Source organism: Hyla sarda, chromosome 10, assembly GCF_029499605.1.
Source record: "Hyla sarda isolate aHylSar1 chromosome 10, aHylSar1.hap1, whole genome shotgun sequence".
Taxonomy (NCBI): Eukaryota; Metazoa; Chordata; class Amphibia; order Anura; family Hylidae; genus Hyla; species Hyla sarda.
In genome coordinates this window covers 121,102,578-121,125,865 of record NC_079198.1, presented here as the reverse complement: position 1 = coordinate 121,125,865, position 23,288 = coordinate 121,102,578, and the positions used below count along the sequence as shown (strand labels likewise).

The 23,288-nt window shown below is 43.6% G+C and overlaps 1 protein-coding gene across 4 annotated transcripts in view; it reads left to right on the top strand.

The window, feature by feature from the left end:
• The first annotated feature begins 3,192 nt into the window (after nt 1–3,192).
• TMEM201 (transmembrane protein 201) overlaps nt 3,193–23,288 on the top strand; it is a 42,798-nt gene continuing 22,702 nt past the window's right edge. Inside the window, exons 1-6 of one of the 4 annotated variants that reach the window (XM_056543050.1) lie at nt 3,193–3,396; nt 7,566–7,686; nt 11,834–12,028; nt 12,186–12,362; nt 14,411–14,760; nt 16,638–16,841. In XM_056543050.1, coding sequence (XP_056399025.1) covers nt 3,305–3,396; nt 7,566–7,686; nt 11,834–12,028; nt 12,186–12,362; nt 14,411–14,760; nt 16,638–16,841 — 1,139 coding nt within the window. In that variant the 5' untranslated portion in view covers nt 3,193–3,304. Of the gene's footprint in view, nt 3,397–7,565; nt 7,687–11,833; nt 12,029–12,185; nt 12,363–14,410; nt 14,761–16,637; nt 17,239–23,288 lie in introns of those variants that run through there. The other 3 variants (XM_056543048.1, XM_056543049.1, XM_056543051.1) reach the window with 3 other exon arrangements.

The window sequence follows — 23,288 nt, the reverse complement described above, 5'->3', positions numbered from 1 at the left end:
ATACCCCATTACATGCCCCCCATATATCCTATATACCCCATTACCTGATCTATATATCCTGTATACCCCATTACCTGATCTATATATCCTGTATACCCCATTACCTGATCTATATATCCTGTATACCCCATTACCTGACACCCCCCCGTTATATATCCTATATACCCCATTACCTGATCTATATATCCTGTATACCCCATTACCTGACCCCCTATATACCCCATTACCTGATCTATATATCCTGTATACCCCATTACCTGCCCCCCTATACACCCCATTACCTGACACCCCCTATATCCTGTATACCCCATTACCTGATCTATATATCCTGTATACCCCATTACCTGATCTATATATCCTGTATACCCCATTACCTGATCTATATATCCTATATACCCCATTACCTGCCCCCCTATATACCCCATTACCTGATCTATATATCCTGTATACCCCATTACCTGACCCCCTATATACCCCATTACATGCCCCCCATATATCCTATATACCCCATTACCTGATCTATATATCCTGTATACCCCATTACCTGATCTATATATCATGTATACCCCATTACCTGATCTATATATCCTGTATACCCCATTACCTGATCTATATATCCTATATACCCCATTACCTGCCCCCCTATATACCCCATTACCTGATCTATATATCCTATATACCCCATTACCTGCCCCCTATATACCCCATTACCTGATCTATATATCCTGTATACCCCATTACCTGATCTATATATCCTGTATACCCCATTACCTGATCTATATATCCTATATACCCCATTACCTGACACCCTATATACCCCATTACCTGACACCCTATATACCCCATTACCTGACCCCCCCATATATCCTATATACCCCATTACCTGACACCCCCTATATCCTGTATACCCCATTACCTGACACCCCCTATATCCTGTATACCCCATTACCTGATCTATATATCCTGTATACCCCATTACCTGATCTATATATCCTATATACCCCATTACCTGATCTATATATCCTATATACCCCATTACCTGATCTATATATCCTGTATACCCCATTACCTGATCTATATATCCTATATACCCCATTACCTGATCTATATATCCTATATACCCCATTACCTGCCCCCTATATACCCCATTACCTGATCTATATATCCTGTATACCCCATTACCTGCCCCCCTATATACCCCATTACCTGATCTATATATCCTGTATAACCCATTACCTGATCTATATATCCTGTATACCCCATTACCTGCCCCCCTATATACCCCATTACCTGATCTATATATCCTGTATACCCCATTACCTGATCTATATATCCTGTATACCCCATTACATGCCCCCCCATATAACCCCATTACATGCCCCCCATATATCCTATATACCCCATTACCTGAGCCCTGTTATATATCCTATATACCCCATTACCTGACCCCCTATATACCCCATTACATGCCCCCCATATATCCTATATACCCCATTACCTGACCCCTGTTATATATCCTATATACCCCATTACCTGATCTATATATCCTGTATACCCCATTACCTGATCTATATATCCTGTATACCACATTACCTGATCTATATATCCTGTATACCCCATTACCTGACCCCCTCTATATACCCCATTACCTGATCTACATATCCTGTATACCCCATTACCTGACCCCATATATACCCCATTACCTGACCCCCTATATACCCTGTTACCTGATCTATATATCCTGTATACCCCATTACCTGATCTATATATCCTGTATACCCCATTACCTGCCCCCCTATACACCCCATTACCTGACACCCCCTATATCCTGTATACCCCATTACCTGATCTATATATCCTGTATACCCCATTACCTGATCTATATATCCTATATACCCCATTACCTGCCCCCTATATACCCCATTACCTGATCTATATATCCTGTATACCCCATTACCTGCCCCCCTATATACCCCATTACCTGATCTATATATCCTGTATACCCCATTACCTGATCTATATATCCTGTATACCCCATTACCTGACCCCCTATATACCCCATTACCTGATCTATATATCCTGTATACCCCATTACCTGATCTATATATCCTGTATACCCCATTACCTGCCCCCTATATACCACATTACCTGATCTATATATCCTGTATACCCCATTACCTGATCTATATATCCTATATACCCCATTACCTGACACCCTATATACCCCATTACCTGACCCCCCCATATATCCTATATACCCCATTACCTGACACCCCCTATATCCTGTATACCCCATTACCTGATCTATATATCCTATATACCCCATTACCTGACCCCCTATATTCCCCATTACCTGACCCCCTATATACCCCATTACCTGGCACCCCCTATATCCTGTATACCCCATTACCTGATCTATATATCCTATATACCCCATTACCTGACCCCCTATATACCCCATTACCTGAAACCCCCTATATCCTGTATACCCCATTACCTGATCTATATATCCTATATACCCCATTACCTGACCCCCTATATACCCCATTACCTGAAACCCCCTATATCCTGTATACCCCATTACCTGATCTATATATCCTATATACCCCATTACCTGACCCCCTCTATACCCCATTACCTGAACCCCCATAGATCCTATATACCCCATTACCTGACCCCCTATATACCCCATTACCTGACCCCCTATATACCCCATTACCTGACACCCCCCTATATCCTGTATACCCCATTACCTGACCCTCTATATACCCCACTACCTGCCCCCCTCTATAGTCTCTTGACCGCTCTCCAGCCTCAGGCTCCATTCACACACCGCGGATTCCGTAGCACTTGTTCCGTTCCTCTTTGATGTTTTGGCGGTAAGCGCTTTTCCTGCCCCGTCACATGATCCGGACATTTCTGCACCGTGTGAATTGTCTCCTGATAATCCGGCAGCCCATCCGTCCATTCACAATTTCTCGGTGACTTTGTCCATTAACTATTTCCATCCCAGGGAACCCCCGGTCCCCGCCGGTGAGTCACCACCACGACCCCGTGAATCATCGCCCCTCCCCCAGGACCCCGCACGATTTCGGCCTTTCACGACTGACGCCCCCATAGAACGGGGCCGCCCACGTGTGCGCCAAGTTCTGAGGCCGCCCCTGTGATTGGCCGTGTCGTGCGTGTGGGCGTGGTCCGCAGCTCCGGTTTGTAGACGGAGCCGTGTTATTGGTTGGCAGCCGGGTGGACGGGGCGCAGACAGCGCGAAGCGCCGGAGAAGAAGGACCGGGAGATCGGCCGACGTATGGAGAACCGGACCGAGCTGCTGCTGCCGCTGGCCGGCCTGACCGCCGTCACCGGGGCTACCGGGCTGATCCTGTACCGGCTCCTCCGGAGGTGAGGGGGGTAATGGTCGGGGGCTTTGTTACGAAGGGTGATGGGGGAGGGGACATTAACCCGAGCAGTGCCGGAGCCGAGTGACAGCTACTGCCGACCCCGGCGAGACAGCAGAGTGCAGGCCCTGGTGTGAGCTCCATGTGCGGCAGCATGTGCTGAGGGGAGTGTCCCGGGGTGTCCCCTGTGATGTGGTGGTCTGTGGGGGGCGCATTGTATGTGGGTTCAAAGGAGAGGTTGGTGAGGGTTTGTATGTACCGGAGATATCGGATGTACTGGGGCGCACGCTCTGTCAGGGGGACATTTGGGGGCGCACGCTCTGTCAGGGGGACATTTGGGGGCGCACGCTCTGTCAGGGGGACATTTGGGGGCGCACGCTCTGTCAGGGGGACATTTGGGGGCGCACACGTGCTGTCAGGGGGACATTTGGGGGGCGCACGTGCTGTCAGGAGGATATTTGAGGGTGCTAGCTCTGTGAGGAGGACACTGGGGGGGCGCACGCGTGCTGACGGGGACACTGGGGGGGGCGCACGCGTGCTGACAGGGGGACACGGGGGGCGCACGCGTGCTGACAGGTGGGCGCTTGGGGGGCGCACGCGCGCTGACAGGGGGGCGCTTGGGGGGCGCACGCGCGCTGACGGGGATGCTTGGGGGGCGCACGCGCGCTGACGGGGACACGCTTGGGGGGGCGCACGCGCGCTGACAGGGGGACGCTTGGGGGGGCGCACGCGCGCTGACAGGGGGACGCTTGGGGGGGGCGCACGCGCGCTGACAGGGGGACGCTTGGGGGGGGGCGCACGCGCGCTGACAGGGGGACGCTTGGGGGGGGCGCACGCGCGCTGACAGGGGGACGCTTGGTGGGGGCGCACGCGCGCTGACAGGGGGACGCTTGGTGGGGGCGCACGCGCGCTGACAGGGGGACGCTTGGTGGGGGCGCACGCGCGCTGACAGGGGGACGCTTGGTGGGGGCGCACGCGCGCTGACAGGGGGACGCTTGGGGGGCGCACGCGCGCTGACAGGGGGACATTATTATAGTGGAGGGGAATGTGAGTGCAAATTCTTGCAGTTACTGCTGACCATGTTTTTGGTGGGTGCACTGTGTTGTGGTATGGGGGACATTCATGGGTACAGTTTTTTTGCATTGTGCCAGTAGTCAGGTATTTGTGGGTGCACTTTATCAGTTGTGGAGGTGTATTTGAGAGTGCACAGTGTTGGGGGGGGTGTTGTGGATGCATTGTGTCATGGTGGGGGGGGGTATTTGTGGGTACGCTGTGTTGTAGTCAGGTACGTGTGGCTGCACTGTGTCAGGACGGGTGGGAAATTGTGAGTGCACAGTCTTGGTCGGTGGGGTATTTCTGGGTTCACTGGTTCGTGATTGGAGGGTGTATTTGTGGGTGCACAGTATTGGGGTTGGGGGGGGTATATGTGGGTGCACAGTATTGGGGGTTGGGGGGTATATGTGGGTGCACAGTATTGGGGGTTGGGGGGTATATGTGGGTGCACAGTATTGGGGGTTGGGGGGTATATGTGGGTGCACAGTATTGGGGGTTGGGGGGTATATGTGGGTGCACAGTATTGGGGGTTGGGGGGTATATGTGGGTGCATACAGTCCTTGACATGGAAGATATTTTAGATTTGGCGGTCCTTGTGTGTATTAGCTCCTGTGTTGTGATCAGGTGACTATACTCCGCGCTGATCCTGGTTACTCGTCCGGTCTGCTGATCCTGGGTATCGGTCCGGTCTGCTGATCCTGGGTACCGGTCCGGTCTGCTGGTTGCCCCTCATGTCCCCATTGCTCTCATCATTGAATATCTTTTTGTGTTCAGTGAAGGATTTTCTCCTATGAAGCTGACCCTGACCGGCGCCATGATCGGAGCCCCCCACCTGTCACCTTCCTGCTCCCCCGATCCGGTGTCCTTATTTTCCCCCCGGGAATCGCTCCTGACTTAATATTTCCCCCTCCATAATCCAGCGCAGTGTCACAGGCGATAGGACATGATGGCACAGCTCGGGCACCTGTCTTTCCAGCTGTCTGGGGATGCGGGGGACGCTCGCTGACTTCTTGACAAAGCCTTTGTTTCTTCTTTCAGCCGATTGCTGGCGCCGGGGCATTAGGGGAACAGCTGTGTGTGTGCACACAAGTGCCCGGCGTCCTGAGCCTGATCATAGTGGTGCCCCCACAATAATGCACAGCACTCCACGGATATAATGCACAGTGCCCCCATAATAATGCACAGCACTCCACGGATAGAATGCACGGTGCCCCCATAATAATGCACAGCACTCCACGGATAGAATGCACGGTGCCCCCATAATAATGCACTGCACTCCACGGATAGATTGCACGGTGCCCCCATAATAATGCACTGCTCTCCACGGATAGATTGCACGGTGCCCCCATAATAATGCACTGCTCTCCACGGATAGATTGCACGGTGCCCCCATAATAATGCACTGCTCTCCACGGATAGAATGCACGGTGCCCCCATAATAATGCACTGCTCTCCACGGATAGAATGCACGGTGCCCCCATAATAATGCACTGCTCTACACGGATAGAATGCACGGTGCCCCCATAATAATGCACTGCTCTCCACGGATAGAATGCACGGTGCCCCCATAATAATGCACTGCTCTCCACGGATAGAATGCACGGTGCCCCCATAATAATGCACTGCTCTCCACGGATAGAATGCACGGTGCCCCCATAATAATGCACTGCTCTCCACGGATAGAATGCACGGTGCCCCCATAATAATGCACTGCTCTCCACGGATAGAATGCACGGTGCCCCCATAATAATGCACTGCTCTCCACGGATAGAATGCACGGTGCCCCCATAATAATGCACTGCTCTCCACGGATAGAATGCACGGTGCCCCCATAATAATGCACAGCACTCCACGGATAGAATGCACGGTGCCCCCATAATAATGCACTGCTCTCCACGGATAGAATGCACGGTGCCCCCATAATAATGCACAGCACTCCACGGATAGAATGCACGGTGCCACCATAATAATGCACTGCTCTCCACGGATAGAATGCACGGTGCCACCATAATAATGCACTGCTCTCCACGGATAGAATGCACGGTGCCACCATAATAATGCACTGCTCTCCACGGATAGAATGCACGGTGCCACCATAATAATGCACTGCTCTCCACGGATAGAATGCACGGTGCCACCATAATAATGCACTGCTCTCCACGGATAGAATGCACGGTGCCACCATAATAATGCACTGCTCTCCACGGATAGAATGCACGGTGCCACCATAATAATGCACTGCTCTCCACGGATAGAATGCACGGTGCCACCATAATAATGCACTGCTCTCCACGGATAGAATGCACGGTGCCCCCATAATAATGCACTGCTCTCCACGGATAGAATGCACGGTGCCCCCATAATAATGCACTGCTCTCCACGGATAGAATGCACGGTGCCCCCATAATAATGCACTGCTCTCCACGGATAGAATGCACGGTGCCCCCATAATAATGCACTGCTCTCCACGGATAGAATGCACGGTGCCCCCATAATAATGCACTGCTCTCCACGGATAGAATGCACGGTGCCCCCATAATAATGCACTGCTCTCCACGGATAGAATGCACGGTGCCCCCATAATAATGCACTGCTCTCCACGGATAGAATGCACGGTGCCCCCATAATAATGCACTGCTCTCCACGGATAGAATGCACTGCTCTCCACTTATATAATGCACAGTGCCCCATAATAATGCACAGCACTCCACTTATAAAATGCACAGTGCCCCAATAATAATGCACAGCACTCCACGGATAGAATGCGCAGTGCCTCAATAATAATGCACAGCACTCCACGGATTAGAATGCGCAGTGCTCCAATATTAATGCACAGCTCTCCACGGATAGAATGCGCAGTGCCCCAATAATAATGCACAGCTCTCCACGGATAGAATGCGCAGTGCCCCAATAATAATGCACAGCTCTCCACGGATAGAATACAGATAGTATTAACAGCCATGTGAATCCTAGAAGCAGCTTTGGATGTTAACAGAGAAAAAACCTTGTCTGTGTCTGGTTTAATTGGGCATTGAGTTGTAGATTGGTGACATGCCTACCTATAGAGGCGTTGTGCCTCATGAAAGTTTTAAAGAGTTAAGTTGCTTTTTTTTTTCCTAGGAAACCTCCGACACACGTGAAGGTGAACTGCTGGTTCTGCAGCCAGAACACTGTGGTCCCCTATGGCAACCGAAACTGCTGGGACTGCCCCAACTGTGAACAGTACAACGGCTTCCAAGAGGTGAGATCGCTGTGGTGGTGGTAGGACTCAGGACCCCCGGACAGGCAGGGGGAGAGTAGCGGGTGGCGGCGGCGGCGGCCTATGGCACCGCAAAAGCCACTGCAGTTCATTGATTTAAAGCGCCCGCTTTAAATCAATGATCTGCAGCGGTGTCGCAGGGGGATAAATAGCCGATAACTTATACCGGAATATCGGTATAAGCTATCGGCCCTAACCTCCACCGATTATCGGTATCGGCCCTAAAAAAAACGATATCGGTCGATCCCTAGAACGTACCCTAAAATGGTGCCACGCCTTACATAGTGGACCTGCTAAGCCCCATTTACTTCAGTGGAGCTGAGCTGCACCACTAAACACAATCTCTAGACTGGTGCGATGTATTTTTTTGCCATGTTTTCTAAACTTTTTTTTTATTTTTATCTTTTTTGTAGTGCACTATAGGAAAAGTTGCACCTTTTCCCAATTTGTGTCATGTGACTGCTCTGTTATATGGCTAGGAGGCTGTTGGTGAATTATTATTTTTTTTTTATGTTTTTCAGTGTGTGCCTCCAGCTATTGCAAAACTACAACTTCCAGCATGCCCGGACAGCCAACGGCTGTCCGTGCATGCTGGGAGTTGTAGTTTTGCAACAGCTGGAGGCTCACTGCATGGAAAACACTCATGCAGATGTATCTATTTTGCACTTTACCTTTATAGCCACAATTCTTGCCCCCCTTTTATTTCCTGTCTTGGGTCTAATGTAATCCCGATCCTGGCGGTGACGTCTGTGAAGCGGATTTCAGGCTTTGTTTTAATTACATGGTGAAGAGGGGATTATAAAACAAGCTTTCGTGTCCCGAGCCCGGCAGCGCAGCTATAAACCGAGAGATTTTTTGCCCCCAACAATCACGCTAGAATACATAATATAGATGCGTTCCCTCATTTCCTGGCAGTGGATGAGTTCCTGTGTATGTGTTGGTGTCCTATGTGTTTCCATGGTAACAGACTACAAGCAGACCCAGTGTAGTCGGATCTTGCAGTTGCAGAACTTCACTCTACCTTCTCTTATACCATTTATTTGCGGCTCCCCAGCTATTGCAAAACGACAAGCTCTTGCATGACTACAATTCCCAGCATGCCCGAGTGCAGCAAGTACTTTTCCAAAACTACAATCTGGCATGCCCTGACAGTCTTTGGCAGAGACAAAGGTTGGGGAACACGGTCAGTAGAGAAGCAGGGGTTAGAGGGACTAACACAACCTAAGGGTCAGATTTGAACCGTGAGATGCATAGCTCTGCATGTGAGCTGTATACAGCAAATCATAGTCGCATTTATTTTTATTTTATTTTAGTATAATGTATTTAGAAGAATTTCATTTTTTTCAAATTAACTTTTAATATAATATTAATTATTATTTATTACTAATAATATAGATTAAAATAAAAAAAATATTATTTATAGAATTTAATTTTTTTAATTAATTCTTAATTATTATTACTATTATTATATTAAGAGTTCAAAAAAATAAAATTCTATAAAAAATATTTTTATCTGTAATAATAATTTATTATTACTGTTATTATTATTTATTATTATTATTACTTTTACTATTACAGATAATGAAAATATTTTTTTATAGAATTTTATTTTTTTGAATTAACTATTAATATATAATAAATCATTATTTATTATTAATATAGATTAAAATAATAAAATATTTTTTTTTATAGAATTTTATTTTTTGAATTAACTCTTAATTATTATTATTACTATTATTATATTAAGAGTTAAATCAAAAAAATTAAATTATATTAAAAATATTATCTGTAATAATAATTTATTATTACTGTTATTATTACTATTACAGATAATAATTTTTTTATAGAATTTTATTTTTTTGAATGAACTATTAATATAATAAATAATTTTTATTATAAATAATAATAAAATAAAAATAAACCTCTTCCTTTTCTTTGAATTGCATTAGTGCAGTAAACAACGGATGCAGAAATATATGAAATATAAATTTACCTTAACCAAGGTTCAGACTACCGAATTTCCGGCCGTAATTCCTCATAGAAATTACGCTCTGAAATTCCGATGCGGCAGAGTCTCATTGCTGTCAAAGGAATTCCATTGCCTAGTGCACACTGCGGAATTTCTTAAAGAAAAAAAATATATATTTTATTACATTTTAACCCCTTAAGGACTCAGCCCATTTTGGCCTTAAGGACTCAGACAATTTAATTTTTACGTTTTCATTTTTTTCTAAAAATCATAACTCTTTTATATTTTCATCCACAGACTAGTATGAGGGCTTGTTTTTTGCGCGACCAGTTGTCCTTTGTAATGACATCACTCATTATATCATAAAATGTATGGCGCAACCAAAAAACACTATTTTTGTGGGGAAATTAAAACGAAAAACGCAATTTTGCTAATTTTGGAAGGTTTTGTTTTCACGCCGTACAATTTATGGAAAAAATTACATGTGTTCTTTATTCTGAGGGTCAATACGATTAAAATGATACCCATTATTATATACTTTTATATTATTGTTGCGCTTAAAAAAAATCGCAAACTTTTTAACCAAATTAGTACGTTTATAATCCCTTTATTTTGATGACCTCTAACTTTTTTATTTTTCCGTATAAGTGGCGGTATGGGGGCTCATTTTTTGCGCCATAATCTGTACTTTTTTTTGATACCACATTTGCATATAAAAAACTTTGAATACATTTTTTATAAAATTTATTAAAAAAGTAGGAATTTTGGACTTTTTTATTTTTTTTTCGTTCACGCCGTTCACCGTACGGGATCATTAACATTTTATTTTAATAGTTCGGACATTTATGCACGCAGCGATACCAAATATGTCTATAAAAAATGTTTTTTACGCTTTTTGGGGGTAAAATAGGAAAAAACGGACGTTTTACTTTTTTATTGGGGGAGGGGATTTTTCACTTTTTTTTTAACTTTTACATTTTTTTACATTTTTTTTTTACACTTGAATAGTCCCCATAGGGGACTATTCATAGCAATACCATGATTGCTAATACTGATCTGTTCTATGTATAGGACATAGAACAGATCAGTATTATCGGTCATCTCCTGCTCTGGTCTGCTCGATCACAGACCAGAGCAGGAGACGCCGGGAGCCGCACGGAGGAAGAAGAGGGGACCTCCGTGCGGCGTTATGAATGATCGGATCCCCGCAGCAGCGCTGCGGGCGATCCGATCGTTCATTTAAATCGCGAACTGCCGCAGATGCCGGGATCTGTATTGATCCCGGCACCTGAGGGGTTAATGGCGGACGCCCGCAAGATCGCGGGCGTCGGCCATTGCCGGCGGGTCCCTGAGTGCCATCAGCAGCCGGGATCAGCCGCGCATGACACGGGCATTGCTCCGATGCCCGCGGTTATGCTTAGGACGTAAATGTACGTCCTGGTGCGTTAAGTACCACCTCACCAGGACGTACATTTACGTCCTGCGTCCTTAAGGGGTTAATTATTTTAGCGCCTATTATGGTCGCCGCCGCCCGCCCCAGGGATCTTCCCATATCACTTACACTTGTTGAAATCAATGGGGCAGTAAAGGTTGCCACGGCCTTTGATCTCTCCTATCAATCATTAACAGGGTTTTATGGCTCATGCATATACCACGGCCCTGCACGGGCTTCGAGTAGGATAACCCTGGGAGTCGTTTTTTCTGACAGAATCTGTTTTGAAAATAACATTTTGACCTTTCTGCTTGCTGTCAGTGAATGGAGATAATCTTATTTACCTCTATAGCAGTGGTTTACAAACTGTGCACCTTCAGCTGTTGCAAAACTACAACTCCCAGCATGCCCAGACAGCCGAAGGCTGTCCGGGCATGCTGGGAGTTGTAGTTTTGCAACAGCTGGAGATGCACAGTTTGGAAACCACTGCTATAGAAGCTTAAAACCCTCACACATCTAATACTTCTCACAATTTGGGGTTTATGTATCTAAGTCTAGACAATCCTTTTTACCTGCACTGATACTGTATCTGTCTGGAGGACATAGGATTGTCTAGACCGCCCCCATTCACTGACAGCAAGCGCAAATTGTTGGAAATTGATAATAAAATATCTGTCTAATCCTTTTTTTATTTTTTTTTTTATTTTTTTAATCTTTTCTAATTCCAGAACGGTGACTATAACAAACCTATCCCGGCACAGCACAGCGAGCATCTTAACCATTTGGTGTCTGGTGGGAACACGATTGTAGAATCGACGAAGCCGCAGCAATGGGTGAACTGTGGGACGCTGCTGTGTAAGAAATGTAACAACAACCAGAGCACCAAAATAAAGCAGCTGGCGTCATTTTCGCCCAGAGAGGAGGTGGGTGTAGTGTCCTGCTGGATTGCCGTTCACCGTCGCAATCGCTGACACGTCGATAACTTCTGCAGTGTATATTATTGCCGCGTTAACCCCGAGATCACTGGACGGGCTGCTCTGAAGTCACATGTTGTGCCATTTTTCTTTCCCTTTTTCGCAGGAGCGATACGAAGAGGAGATCGAGGTCTATAAACACCACCTGGAGCAGATGTACAAGCTCTGCCGGCCATGCCAGACCGCCATAGACAGTTATATCAAGTACCAAAACCGACAGCTGAGGGCCATCATGCTGAACCAGCAATTCAAGCGACGGGAGCTGGATAAAGGTTATACACAGGTAAAAGGGGGGGGCTCTGTGCCTTATGCAATGGCTTTATGTGCTGGTAGGTTATATTGGGAAATTGCTGTAATACATAGACACAGCAGTCCCTCAAGTTACTATATTTATTGGTTCCAGGACGACCATTGTATGTTGAAACCATCGTATGTTGAGACCAGAACTCTATGGAAACCTGGTAATTGGTTCTGAAGCCCCAAAATGTCATCCAAAAATAGGAAAAAGTGAGGATTAAAGAAAAATAAGTAGATAACGAATAGAGATAAAGCAAATCCTTACATATAAAAGTAATAAAGATCTGCTGGAGCAGTAATCACTGTCTATGTAGAGGACAGGAGCTTCTTCAGGGTCCGGTACAGTACACAGTGTCCTAAAAAAAGTAACATGGAGCAACCCTCACCTGGTATCCAAAGGAGCAGCTAACCCTGGTACAGGTAAAAAGTACAGAACATGTAATACCACCCTGTACTGTAGGGGGCGCTACCAGACACCAGTCAGTGCATACACTTCAGTAATACAGTTAAAGAGTAGTACAGAACATGTAATACCTCCCTGTACTGTAGGGGGCGCTACCAGACACCAGTCAGTGCATACACTTCAGTAATACAGGTAAAGAGTAGTACAGAACATGTAATACCTCCCTGTACTGTAGGGGGCGCTACCAGACACCAGTCAGTGCATACACTTCAGTAATACAGGTAAAGAGTAGTACAGAACATGTAATACCTCCCTGTACTGTAGGGGGCGCTACCAGACACCAGTCAGTGCATACACTTCAGTAATACAGGTAAAGAGTAATACAGAACATGTAATACCTCCTTGTACTGTAGGGGGGCGCTACCAGACACCAGTCAGTGCATACACTTCAGTAATACAGGTAAAGAGTATGTTCATTCGTTCGGCTGAATCTGCTTGGAAATGCATTGTGGTCTATGGGGACGGAGCATTTCAGAGCGACCCTACCATCAGCGTGTTGCATCAAACGCTCGTTATTTGACAAATGTCCGCCCGTGTTTTCCAGGTGGACATTTTCTGCTGTGTGAACATAGCCTTATACAGAAACCAGCTTTAAAGGGTTACTCCGCTCCCCAGCGTCCGGAACATTGAGTTCCGAATGCTGTGTGCGGGCTCCCGTGTTCACGCCAGCTTCCTCGTGACTTCACGGCCTGCCCCCTCAATGAAAGCCTATGGGAAGGGGGCAGGATGTGACGTCACGAGGGGGCGGGCGTGAACCCGGAAGCCTGTGCACAGCGTTCGGAACTCAATGTTCCGGACACTGGGTAGCAGAGTAACCCTGTAAGCTAGGTTCGCACTACAGAATTTCTGCGTGGAATTTTGCTTTGGAACTCCACTCGGAAATTCGGACCAGAAATTCCATAGTGTGAACCTAGCCTTATAGGCCGGAGCCCCTTCTTCTTGCATGTGCTGCTCTGTATACAGTGTCTGTAGTTCTTCCACTTGTCTGCTGATAAGAAAGCAGCCAGAAACGTGAAGAACCTACAACTTCTCTGCCCTCCTGTAAAGGTTGTAATAGACCAGCGTTTCCCAACCAATGTGCCTCCGGCTGTCCGGGCATGCTGGGAGTTGTAGGTTTGTAATGGCTGGAGGTACAGTGTTTGGGAATCGCTGTAAGACTATTGTTCACACTGCAGAATTTTTGTACGGAATTCTGCATGAAGATTTCTGCAGTAAATTCCGTAGAAATGAATTGCCCATTCACTATAATGGAATTTCTGCAGCAGAAATTAAAGTGAATGGCTATAAATTCTTGCAGAATTCCGGTGTATGAACATAGTCTAATAGACAACTATTCTCTCCTATATTAGGTAGTTGTATTAAGCCTTGTCCTTGTTTTCATATTGTCCTTGTTTTCATATTGTCCTTGTTTTCATATTGTCCTTGTTTTCATATTGTCCTTGTTTTCATATTGTCCTTGTTTTCATATTGTCCTTGTTTTCATATTGTCCTTGTTTTCATATTGTCCTTGTTTTCATATTGTCCTTGTTTTCATATTGTCCTTGTTTTGTTTTTTATTTTTTCTAACTTAGAGCTCTTTGAATTCCGCCTTTATTCGGATCCCTACCAAGGTGATTCTCCTCCGCTGTCTTGCATTCCTGAGTTGCGCGTTCCTGGTGTCCGTGGCACAGTTGGGGACGGGGGACCTCTTCTCTCTCTCTATTAGGAACGTTACAAATCTAACAGCTGAGCCCAGGAACGAGTCTCAGACGGAGGACGCCGAGAAGCCGTCGCTAATTGAGAAGGTCATTGGCGTTCTGCCAGAGCGTACACTGGAAAACCTCAACGAGGCTTGGCACTTCGGACGCAACAATCAGATCGGCTTGGCGTTTCTCGGTCTCGTGACTTGTGTCTTCGCCATGTTCCTTGCGGGACGTTTTAGGTCAGTTCTTGTCAGGAACAATCAGTTTGTAAATTATTTCTCTTTTAGGGAGTTGTCCAGGATTAGAAAGACAGAGCTGGATTCTTTATTTAAAAAAAAAAAACAAAAAAACACAGCACCGCCGGTTTTCAGTTTGTGGTATTGCAGCTCAGTTCCGTTGAAGTGAATGGAGCCAAATTGTAATACCACTCCTGACCTGAGGATATGCGTGATGCTGTTTTTGGAAGAAATTCAGTATTTTTTTTTTTTTAAAAAAAAAAAAAAAAAAAAAAAAACATGTAAATGGTATCACCGGGGGTCGAAGCCCAAAAACAGATGGCAAAAAGACAATGCAAACATGGGCAAAATTCTGTTTTTCTATTGCTAGATAAACCCCTACATAGGCTGCTTCTAGTTGGGTTTTATGAGCACCATCATTAAAGGGGTACTCCTGTGGAAAACTTTAATTTTTTTTATTTTTATTTTTTCCAACTGGTGCCAGAAAGTTATACAGATTTGTAAATCACTTCTATTAAAAAAAAACACTTCTATTAAAAAATCTTAATCCTTCCAGTACTTTTTCAGAGCTGTAGGCTAAAGAGAAATCCAAAAAAGAAATTAATTTCCTCTGATGTCATGACCACAGTGCTCTCTGCTGACCTCTGCTGTCCATTTTAGGAACTGTCCAGAGCAGGAGAAAATCCCCATAGCAAACATATGCTGCTCTGGACAGTTCCTAAAATGGACAGCAGAGAGCACTGTTCATGACATCAGAGGAAATGCATTTCTTTTTTTGATTTCTCTTTAGTATACAGCCCCTAAAAAGTACTGGAAGGATTAAGATTTTTTAATAGAAGTGATTTACAAATCTGTTTAACTTTCTGGCACCAGTTGATAAAAAAAATAAAAAATAAATAAAAAGTTTTTCCCACTGGAGTACCCCTTTAAAGGATGACTGTAATAAGGTGCATTTTAGTTTCTCGTTGGCTGGCAGTAAACCTATTACCCTATTAATGTGTTTGATATATTGGGAAGCAAATTAACTTAATGTTTATCATATTTTGTAGTTATTTTTTGGTACACAAATTGGCCCTGTGTAGTTATTTTCAGTGTTTCTTCTTTGAGGAGGGGTTTTATATGCTGATGAATGTATTTCATGACTTGGGCCAGGTTCACACTGCAGAATGTCTGGCCGGAGATCCTGCGGGTGGTGCCAGGACCATGTGGACTGCATTGCTGTCCCTGTGTGTGTCTCTCTCTGTCTAGAGATTCTGCAATGTGATCTTAGCCATGTTATGTACCACTTTCTTTTTCTTCCTAGCCATCACGCCCCCTCCCATAGACTTGCATTGAGGGGGCGGGGCGCGACGTCATGAGGTGCGGTGCTGTGACGTCCCGAACTCACGGCTCCAGCGTCTGGAACATTTTGTTCTAAACGCTGAGAAGCGGATTACCCCTTTTAACAGAGGAACGGTAGTTGGGTGGAGCAATCTCCTCTTTCAGTGGGGGCTTAACACTGACATTCACCCTGTTTTATGCTATTTGGATGGACCCTGTGGGGGTGTGCACAAACAAAGGCAGTGGGATCACCCAGATGTCAAATTGTTAATAGGTTGCTAGGAGGAATATTAGATTGTAATAAAAGATCCTCTGGAATTTTAGGGCTGTATTTTCCAACCAGTGTGCCCCCAGCTGTTGCAAAACTACAACTGTCATCATGCTTTTTTTTTTGCTTTTTTCTTTTTTTTTTTCTTTCTTGGTACCGAAATGGGTACAAACATTGGCCCTGTGTAGTTCTTTTCACTATTTTTGTTCCTCACAGATATAGGTTTTGTATGCCTTCATGACTTATGTCCTTCCCTATTTTTATTTATTTATTTATTTATTTTTTTGTTTAGGATGCGACTCGTTGATGCCTTTGCCTCGTTCCTCTGGGTCCTAGTGACAGGACTCTATCTTTCGGAGATATACCTTTTGAAGGATTCTCCCAGCTGGATGGATACAGTGAAGCTCAGCACCACCACCTTGTGTTGCCTGGTCGGTCTCACCTCTGCGATGGCAACAAAGAAAGCCATTAGTCAACGGAGACAGCGCCCTCGAAGGTCAGAGCCAGAACAGTGAGCCGTGGCCCCCGGAGTGAATGTCCTGTCTGATACTTATTGGTCTCTTCCCGTTGGCTTCATGACCCTTTTTGTAGCTGCCAGTCACACTAGTCATTGCACTGCAGACTTACTAAATACTCTAAAGGTTCAGTCCTATATGCCTGAGGGTTCCCGTGGAAGCACTGGGTGTAACCTGGTGTCCCCTCTGCTCTTTAGGGTGGCATAAAAAAAACAAAAACACTACGTGCTATGTTTTTTAGGTCTGTCCCTACCACACTAAGTTCATTAGGTTCCTTAAACTTAAGAAATTGTTCCTACTTCCAGATGCATGAAAAGGCTTTTGTTTTATGGAATATTTTTGATATACATGGTAACCTAGTTTGTAAGGTTGAACAAAAGACGAGTTCAGAGGTCAACCTAAAATGATAGGGGGGGGGGGGGGGCGTTATTGCAAGTTGTAGAAGTAGAATTTTGATAGAACACTAGAAGCAACTCCCCATTGTATATTCAAGAACTGGAAACTATGGAGCAGTGTTTCCAAACCAGGGTACCTCCAGCTGTTGTTAAACTACAACTCCCAGCATGCCCAGACAGCCGAAGGCTGTCTGGGCATGCTGGGAGTTGTAGTTTTGCAGCAACTGGAGGCACCCTGGTTGGGAAACACTTAAAATCACGCTGAAAAGTAGTCTAAAAATCCATCATACGAACTCTGGTCTGGATAAGTGGATGGTCTTCTCAAAGAGATGGTCTTTTGTGGAGGCTTCACTATATTTGGACTTTCCTATTAAAGGGGTACTCCACTGGAAGAGAAAAATTTTAAATCAACTGGCTCCGGAAAGTTAAACAGATTTGTAAATTACTTCTATTAAAAAATCTTAATCCTTTCAGTCCTTATGAGCTTCTGAAGTTAAGGTTGTTCTTTTCTGTCTAAGTGCTCTCTGATGACACGTGTCTCGGGAACTGCCCAGTTTAGAAGAGGTTTGCTATGGGGATTTGCTTCTAAACTGGGCGGTTCCCGAGACACGTGTCATCAGAGAGCACTTAGACAGAAAAGAACAACCTTAACTTCAGAAGCTCATAAGTACTGAAAGGATTAAGATTTGTTTAATAGAAATAATTTACAAATCTGTTTAACTTTCTGGCACCAGTTGATTTAAAAGAAAATGTTTTCCAGTGGAGTACCCCTTTTAAAGTTTACTGTGGAAAATCCACAGCTTGTGAACATACCCTTTAAGGTTAGGGTCACGCATGCCGTATTTTGCTGCATATTTGCTACTGCTTATCTTCCTACCATACAAGTCAATGGGTAGCAAAATCAGACTGCAGAAAATATACAGCAAAATATGCATGTGTGAATGTTCCCTTAAGGGGGTTTACTTACAAATGACACTTGCGTATCTGCGGGATAGGTGATCTGTGTGTGTGTGTGTGTGGGGGGGAGCGGGCGCGGAGGATGATGGTTGGGGTGCACACATTGTGATTACTAGGGTCCCCGTTTCAGTGAAGCATCAGTCAGACGTGTTAGTAGCTGCTATGTGTTTAAACTCTCTGGGGCTGTATACAGATTTATTTATCCGGCCCATAGAGTTGAATGGAGTGGCAGTCGGTTATTGGATATCTGGATTGGAGATGAGCGAACTTACAGTAAATTCAATTCGTCACGAACTTCTCGGCTCGGCAGTTGATGACTTATCCTGCATAAATTAGTTCAGCTTCCAGGTGCTCCGGTGGCTGGAAAAGGTGGATACAGTCCTAGGAAAAAGTCTCCAGCCACCGGAGCACCTGAAGGCTGAACTAATTTATGCAGGATAAAGTCATCAACTGCCGAGCCGAGAAGTTCGTGACGAATCAAATTTACTGTAAGTTTGCTCATCTCTACTCTGAATATAAAAAAAATCTAAAGGGGTAAAATGGGAAAAACGGACATTTGACTTTTTTTATTGGGGGAGGGGATTTTTCCTTTTTTTTTTTTTTTTTTACTTTTTTTTTTTATTTTACATTTATTTTACACTTTTTATGTCCCCATAGGGGACTATCTATAGCAATCATTTGATTGATTAACACAGGCCAGGCTTTATAGCTCGATAAGTGTTAGACTATATTATGTATGATTATCGTAAATATTATTCTAAATTAAGTAATTAGATGTAGCTTGTAACCCATTATTCGCACCCGCATTGTATTAGTAGCAAAATGTCACTTTATTATAATAAAGGTGAGAATATACTACCTTTTTATATTGCCTATAGGGGGCACTATTCATATTGTAGCTTAAATTAGGTAAACTATATATTAGGCTAAGTCTAGGCCAAAACTTACATTTTTGCCCAAACCATGGAATTATCTTTACGCTTTTGATTAGATGAGAGAGATGTTTGAAAGTGTTTTTGTAGTAGGAGCCCTTAAATAAAAACAAAAATACTGTGCTATTTAGACCTGTCTGTTAGATTAAAGGGGTATTCCAGGCAAAAACTTTTTTTTTTTTTTTATATATCAACTGGCTCCGGAAAGTTAAACAGATTTGTAAATTACTTCTATTAAAAAATCTTAATCCTTCCAATAGTTATTAGCTTCTGAAGTTGAGTTGCTGTTTTCTGTCTAACTGCTTTCTGATGACTCTCGTCCCAGGTCCTATGGGGATATTTTCCCATCATGCAAGGGTTATTCTCCCATCATGCACAGCTCCCAGGACGTAACATCATCATTGAGCAGTTAGACAGAAAACTTCAGAAGCTAATAACTATTGGAAGGATTAAGATTTTTTAATAGAAGTAATTTACAAATCTGTTTAACTTTCCGGAGCCAGTTGATATATATTTATATATTATATATTTTATATATATATATATATATATATATATATATATATATATATATATATATATATATATATATATATATATATATATATATATATATATATATATATATATATATATATATATATATATATATATTTATATATATATAATATATATATATATATATATATATATATATATATATATATATATATATATATATATAGTTTTTGCCTGGAATACCCCTTTAAAGATGTCCTCCAGTGGAAAACTTTATTTTTAAATTTTTTAAATCAACAGGTACCAGAAATTTAAACAGATTTGTAAATTACTTATATTAAAAAAAATCTTAATGCTTCCAGTACTTATTAGCTGCTGAATACTACAGAGGAAATTATTTTCTTTTTGCAACACAGAGCTCTCTGCTGACATCTCTGGTCCATTTTAGGAACTGTCCAGAGTAGGAGAAAATCCCCATAGCAAACATATCCTACTCTGGACAGTTCCTAAAATGGACCAGAGATGTCAGCAGAGAGCACTGTGTTGCAAAAAGAAAAGAATTTCATCTGTAGTATTCAGCAGCTAATAAGTACTGGAAGGATTAAGATGTTTTAATAGAAGTAATTTACAAATCTGTTTAACTTTCTGGCTCCAGTTGATTAATAAAAAAATAAAGTATATATATTTTTTTTTCCACTGGAGTACCCCTTTTTTAAATACATGCCTTCCCCATTAAAATAACAATTCCAGAGCAACTTTTCTTAGAACTCTGTGGTCGTATATTTCCAGGAGGAGTAACAGAGGAACGGTAGTTGAGTAGAACTATTTCACTCCTCGGTGGGGTGTAGCACTAAAAACAGTGACCCGGTTTAATGCTATTTGAACCGTGTCAGGGTGTGCACAGACGTAAGGGCAGCGGCATCACCCAGATGTCAAATTGTTCATAAGTTTCCAGGAGGAATAACAGAGGAACAATACAACAGAAATGTAATAAAAGATGCACCAGAAATTTGTTAGTCTTTAGGGTTGTTTTTTTTTTTTTCCCAACCAAGGAGCCTTCAGCTGTTGCAAAACTACAACTCCCAGCATGCCCGGACAGCCGAAGGCTGTACGGGCATGCTGGGAGTTGTAGTTTTGCAACAGCCTAAAGCACACTGGTTGGGGTAAAACACTGCTTTTCCAATCCAATTAGTAGTCGGAAGTTCCGCTTTAACTGTAGGATTCAATAGGAGGTTCCGCAAGCGGAATTGGCGCAGAATCTCCTTTAGTATAGCGATCCCCAGTGGCATGTTGAGAGTTGTAGTTTTGCAACAGGTTGGAAGTCGCTACTTTCAGGTATTATTTGGTAAAACCGATATCAGGCGAGCAGGAGGGTCCTCTTTATAGCTTATAGCTGACCAGAAAAGGAAAGTGACGTTGTCTTTTTTATATGATTGCCTTGCTGAGACTTGTGGTGCTAACGCAGCAGGCAACAGTGACTTCAGGGCTGAAGTATAACTTCCTACTGCATACACAGAGCCCGCTGTAGCACAAGTGTGAAGTATTTATATGTTTATACCAATAGTTTTAGTAGTAGTTTATTTTTGACTCGTTCCTTACACGACGCACAACTATGTAATGAACGCTATATCCCTTCTGTACCTCGTCATGATGTGAGGTAGGTAGAAGCCGGTTGTGATTTACTTCAATGTTTTATTTATTCACTATTTAAGCCTATTATCTTTTTGGTGTACAGCACTTTTATTTTTTTTTTTTTTTTTTTTTTTAGAGGCATGATTGTATTATTCACAAACTGGTGTCTAGGCAGAGTGGGCATGCTGGGAGTTGTAGTTTTGCAACAGCTAGGGGCACAGATGCTGGGAAACACTACCGTAACCTGTTAGAGGCTGGAATATAGATTTTTTAAATGGTCGACTGGTCCTGCTGTAATGATTACTTGTAAACGACCTAAGGCTAATGCATGTGGCTGAATCCATGCCCCTGTATGTTCGCCGGTAGAGATGAGCGAACTTAAAGGGGTATTCCAAGCCAAAACTTTTTATATATATATATATATATATATATATTGGCTCCGGAAAGTTAAACAGATTTGTAAATTACTTCTATTAAATAATCTTAATCCTTCCAATAGTTATTAGCTTCTGAAGTTGAGTTGTTGTTTTCTGTCTAACTGCTCTCTGATGACTCCCGTCCCGGGAGCTGTGCAGTTCCTATGGGGATATTCTCCCATGATGCACAGCTCCCGGGACGTGACATCATCGTTGAGCAGTTAGACAGAAAACTTCAGAAGCTAATAACTATTGGAAGGATTAAGATTTTTTTTATAGAAGTAATTTACAAATCTGTTTAACTTTCCCGAGCCAGTTGAGATAGAGATAGAGATAGATAGAGAGATATATATATATATATATATATATATATATATATATATATATATATTATATATAAAAAAAAAAAAATTGGCCTACCCCTTTAAAGTAAATTCTTTACTTTAAAGGAATACCCCTTTAAAGTAAATTCGATTCGTCAGGAACTTCTCGGCTCAGCAGTTGATGGCTTTTCCTGCATAAATTAGTTCAGCTTTCAGGTGCTCCCGTGGGCTGGAAAAGGTGGATACAGTCCTAGGAGACTCTTTCCTAGGACTGTATCCACCTTTTCCAGCCCACCGGAGCACCTGAAAGCTGAACTACCGTGTATATACTCGAGTATAAGCTGAGCGGAGGTGAGTACAAAACTAAAGGGGGTGGGGGGTCTGGATGATGTCGAAGGCCGCAGTGGTCTTCAACCTGCGGACCTCCAGATGTTTCAAAACTACAACTCCCAGCAAGCCCGGACAGCCATCGGCTGTCCGGGCTTGCTGGGAGTTGTAGTTTGGAAACATCTGGAGGTCCGCAGGTTGAAGACCACTGAGGGCGGAGAGTTCACTCGAGTATAAGCCGAGGGGGGTGTTTTCAGCACGAAAAATCGTGCTGAAAAACTCTGCTTATACTCGAGTATCTACGGTAATTTATGCAGGAAAACTCAGCAACTGCCGAGCCGAGAAGTTTGTGACAAATTGAATTTACTGTAAGTTCGCTCATCTCTGTTCGCCGGTGTTAAGGGTTATCGGCAACATCGCGTGGCCTTAGTGTGCATTCGCATCACAGTTTATGTATACAGGGTTATATTAGAACACCATATAGAACCGTATTTGTCACCGTATCCATAGATCAGCATTTAAAAAATAAAAAAAAATGCTAAAATGTAAATCCGTAATTACATTTTACTGAACAGGTCCTACCTCTGTTGTCTGAACAGGTCCTACCTCTGTTGTCTGAACAGGTCCTACGACTGTTGTCTGCTGTAAAACGTATATATTCACATGTACATTTAGTTTTTTTTTTTCTAGTATTGTTCTCTATGGGAGCCGTATAAAACTGTTTTTGTATATACGGTTTTATACAGTATGAGCTCATGCGGTTTTAATATGCCTAAACCATATGTGCAAACGGTCATGTGAATGCACCCGAAGGCTCCGTTCACATGGGCAGATTACCTGCGCAATGTCTGCAGCGGATTTACTGCGAAAAATCCACAGCGGATTTTGCTACCGTTGACTTCAATGGGTCAGCAGAAAATCCACAGCGGATTTTGCTACCGTTGACTT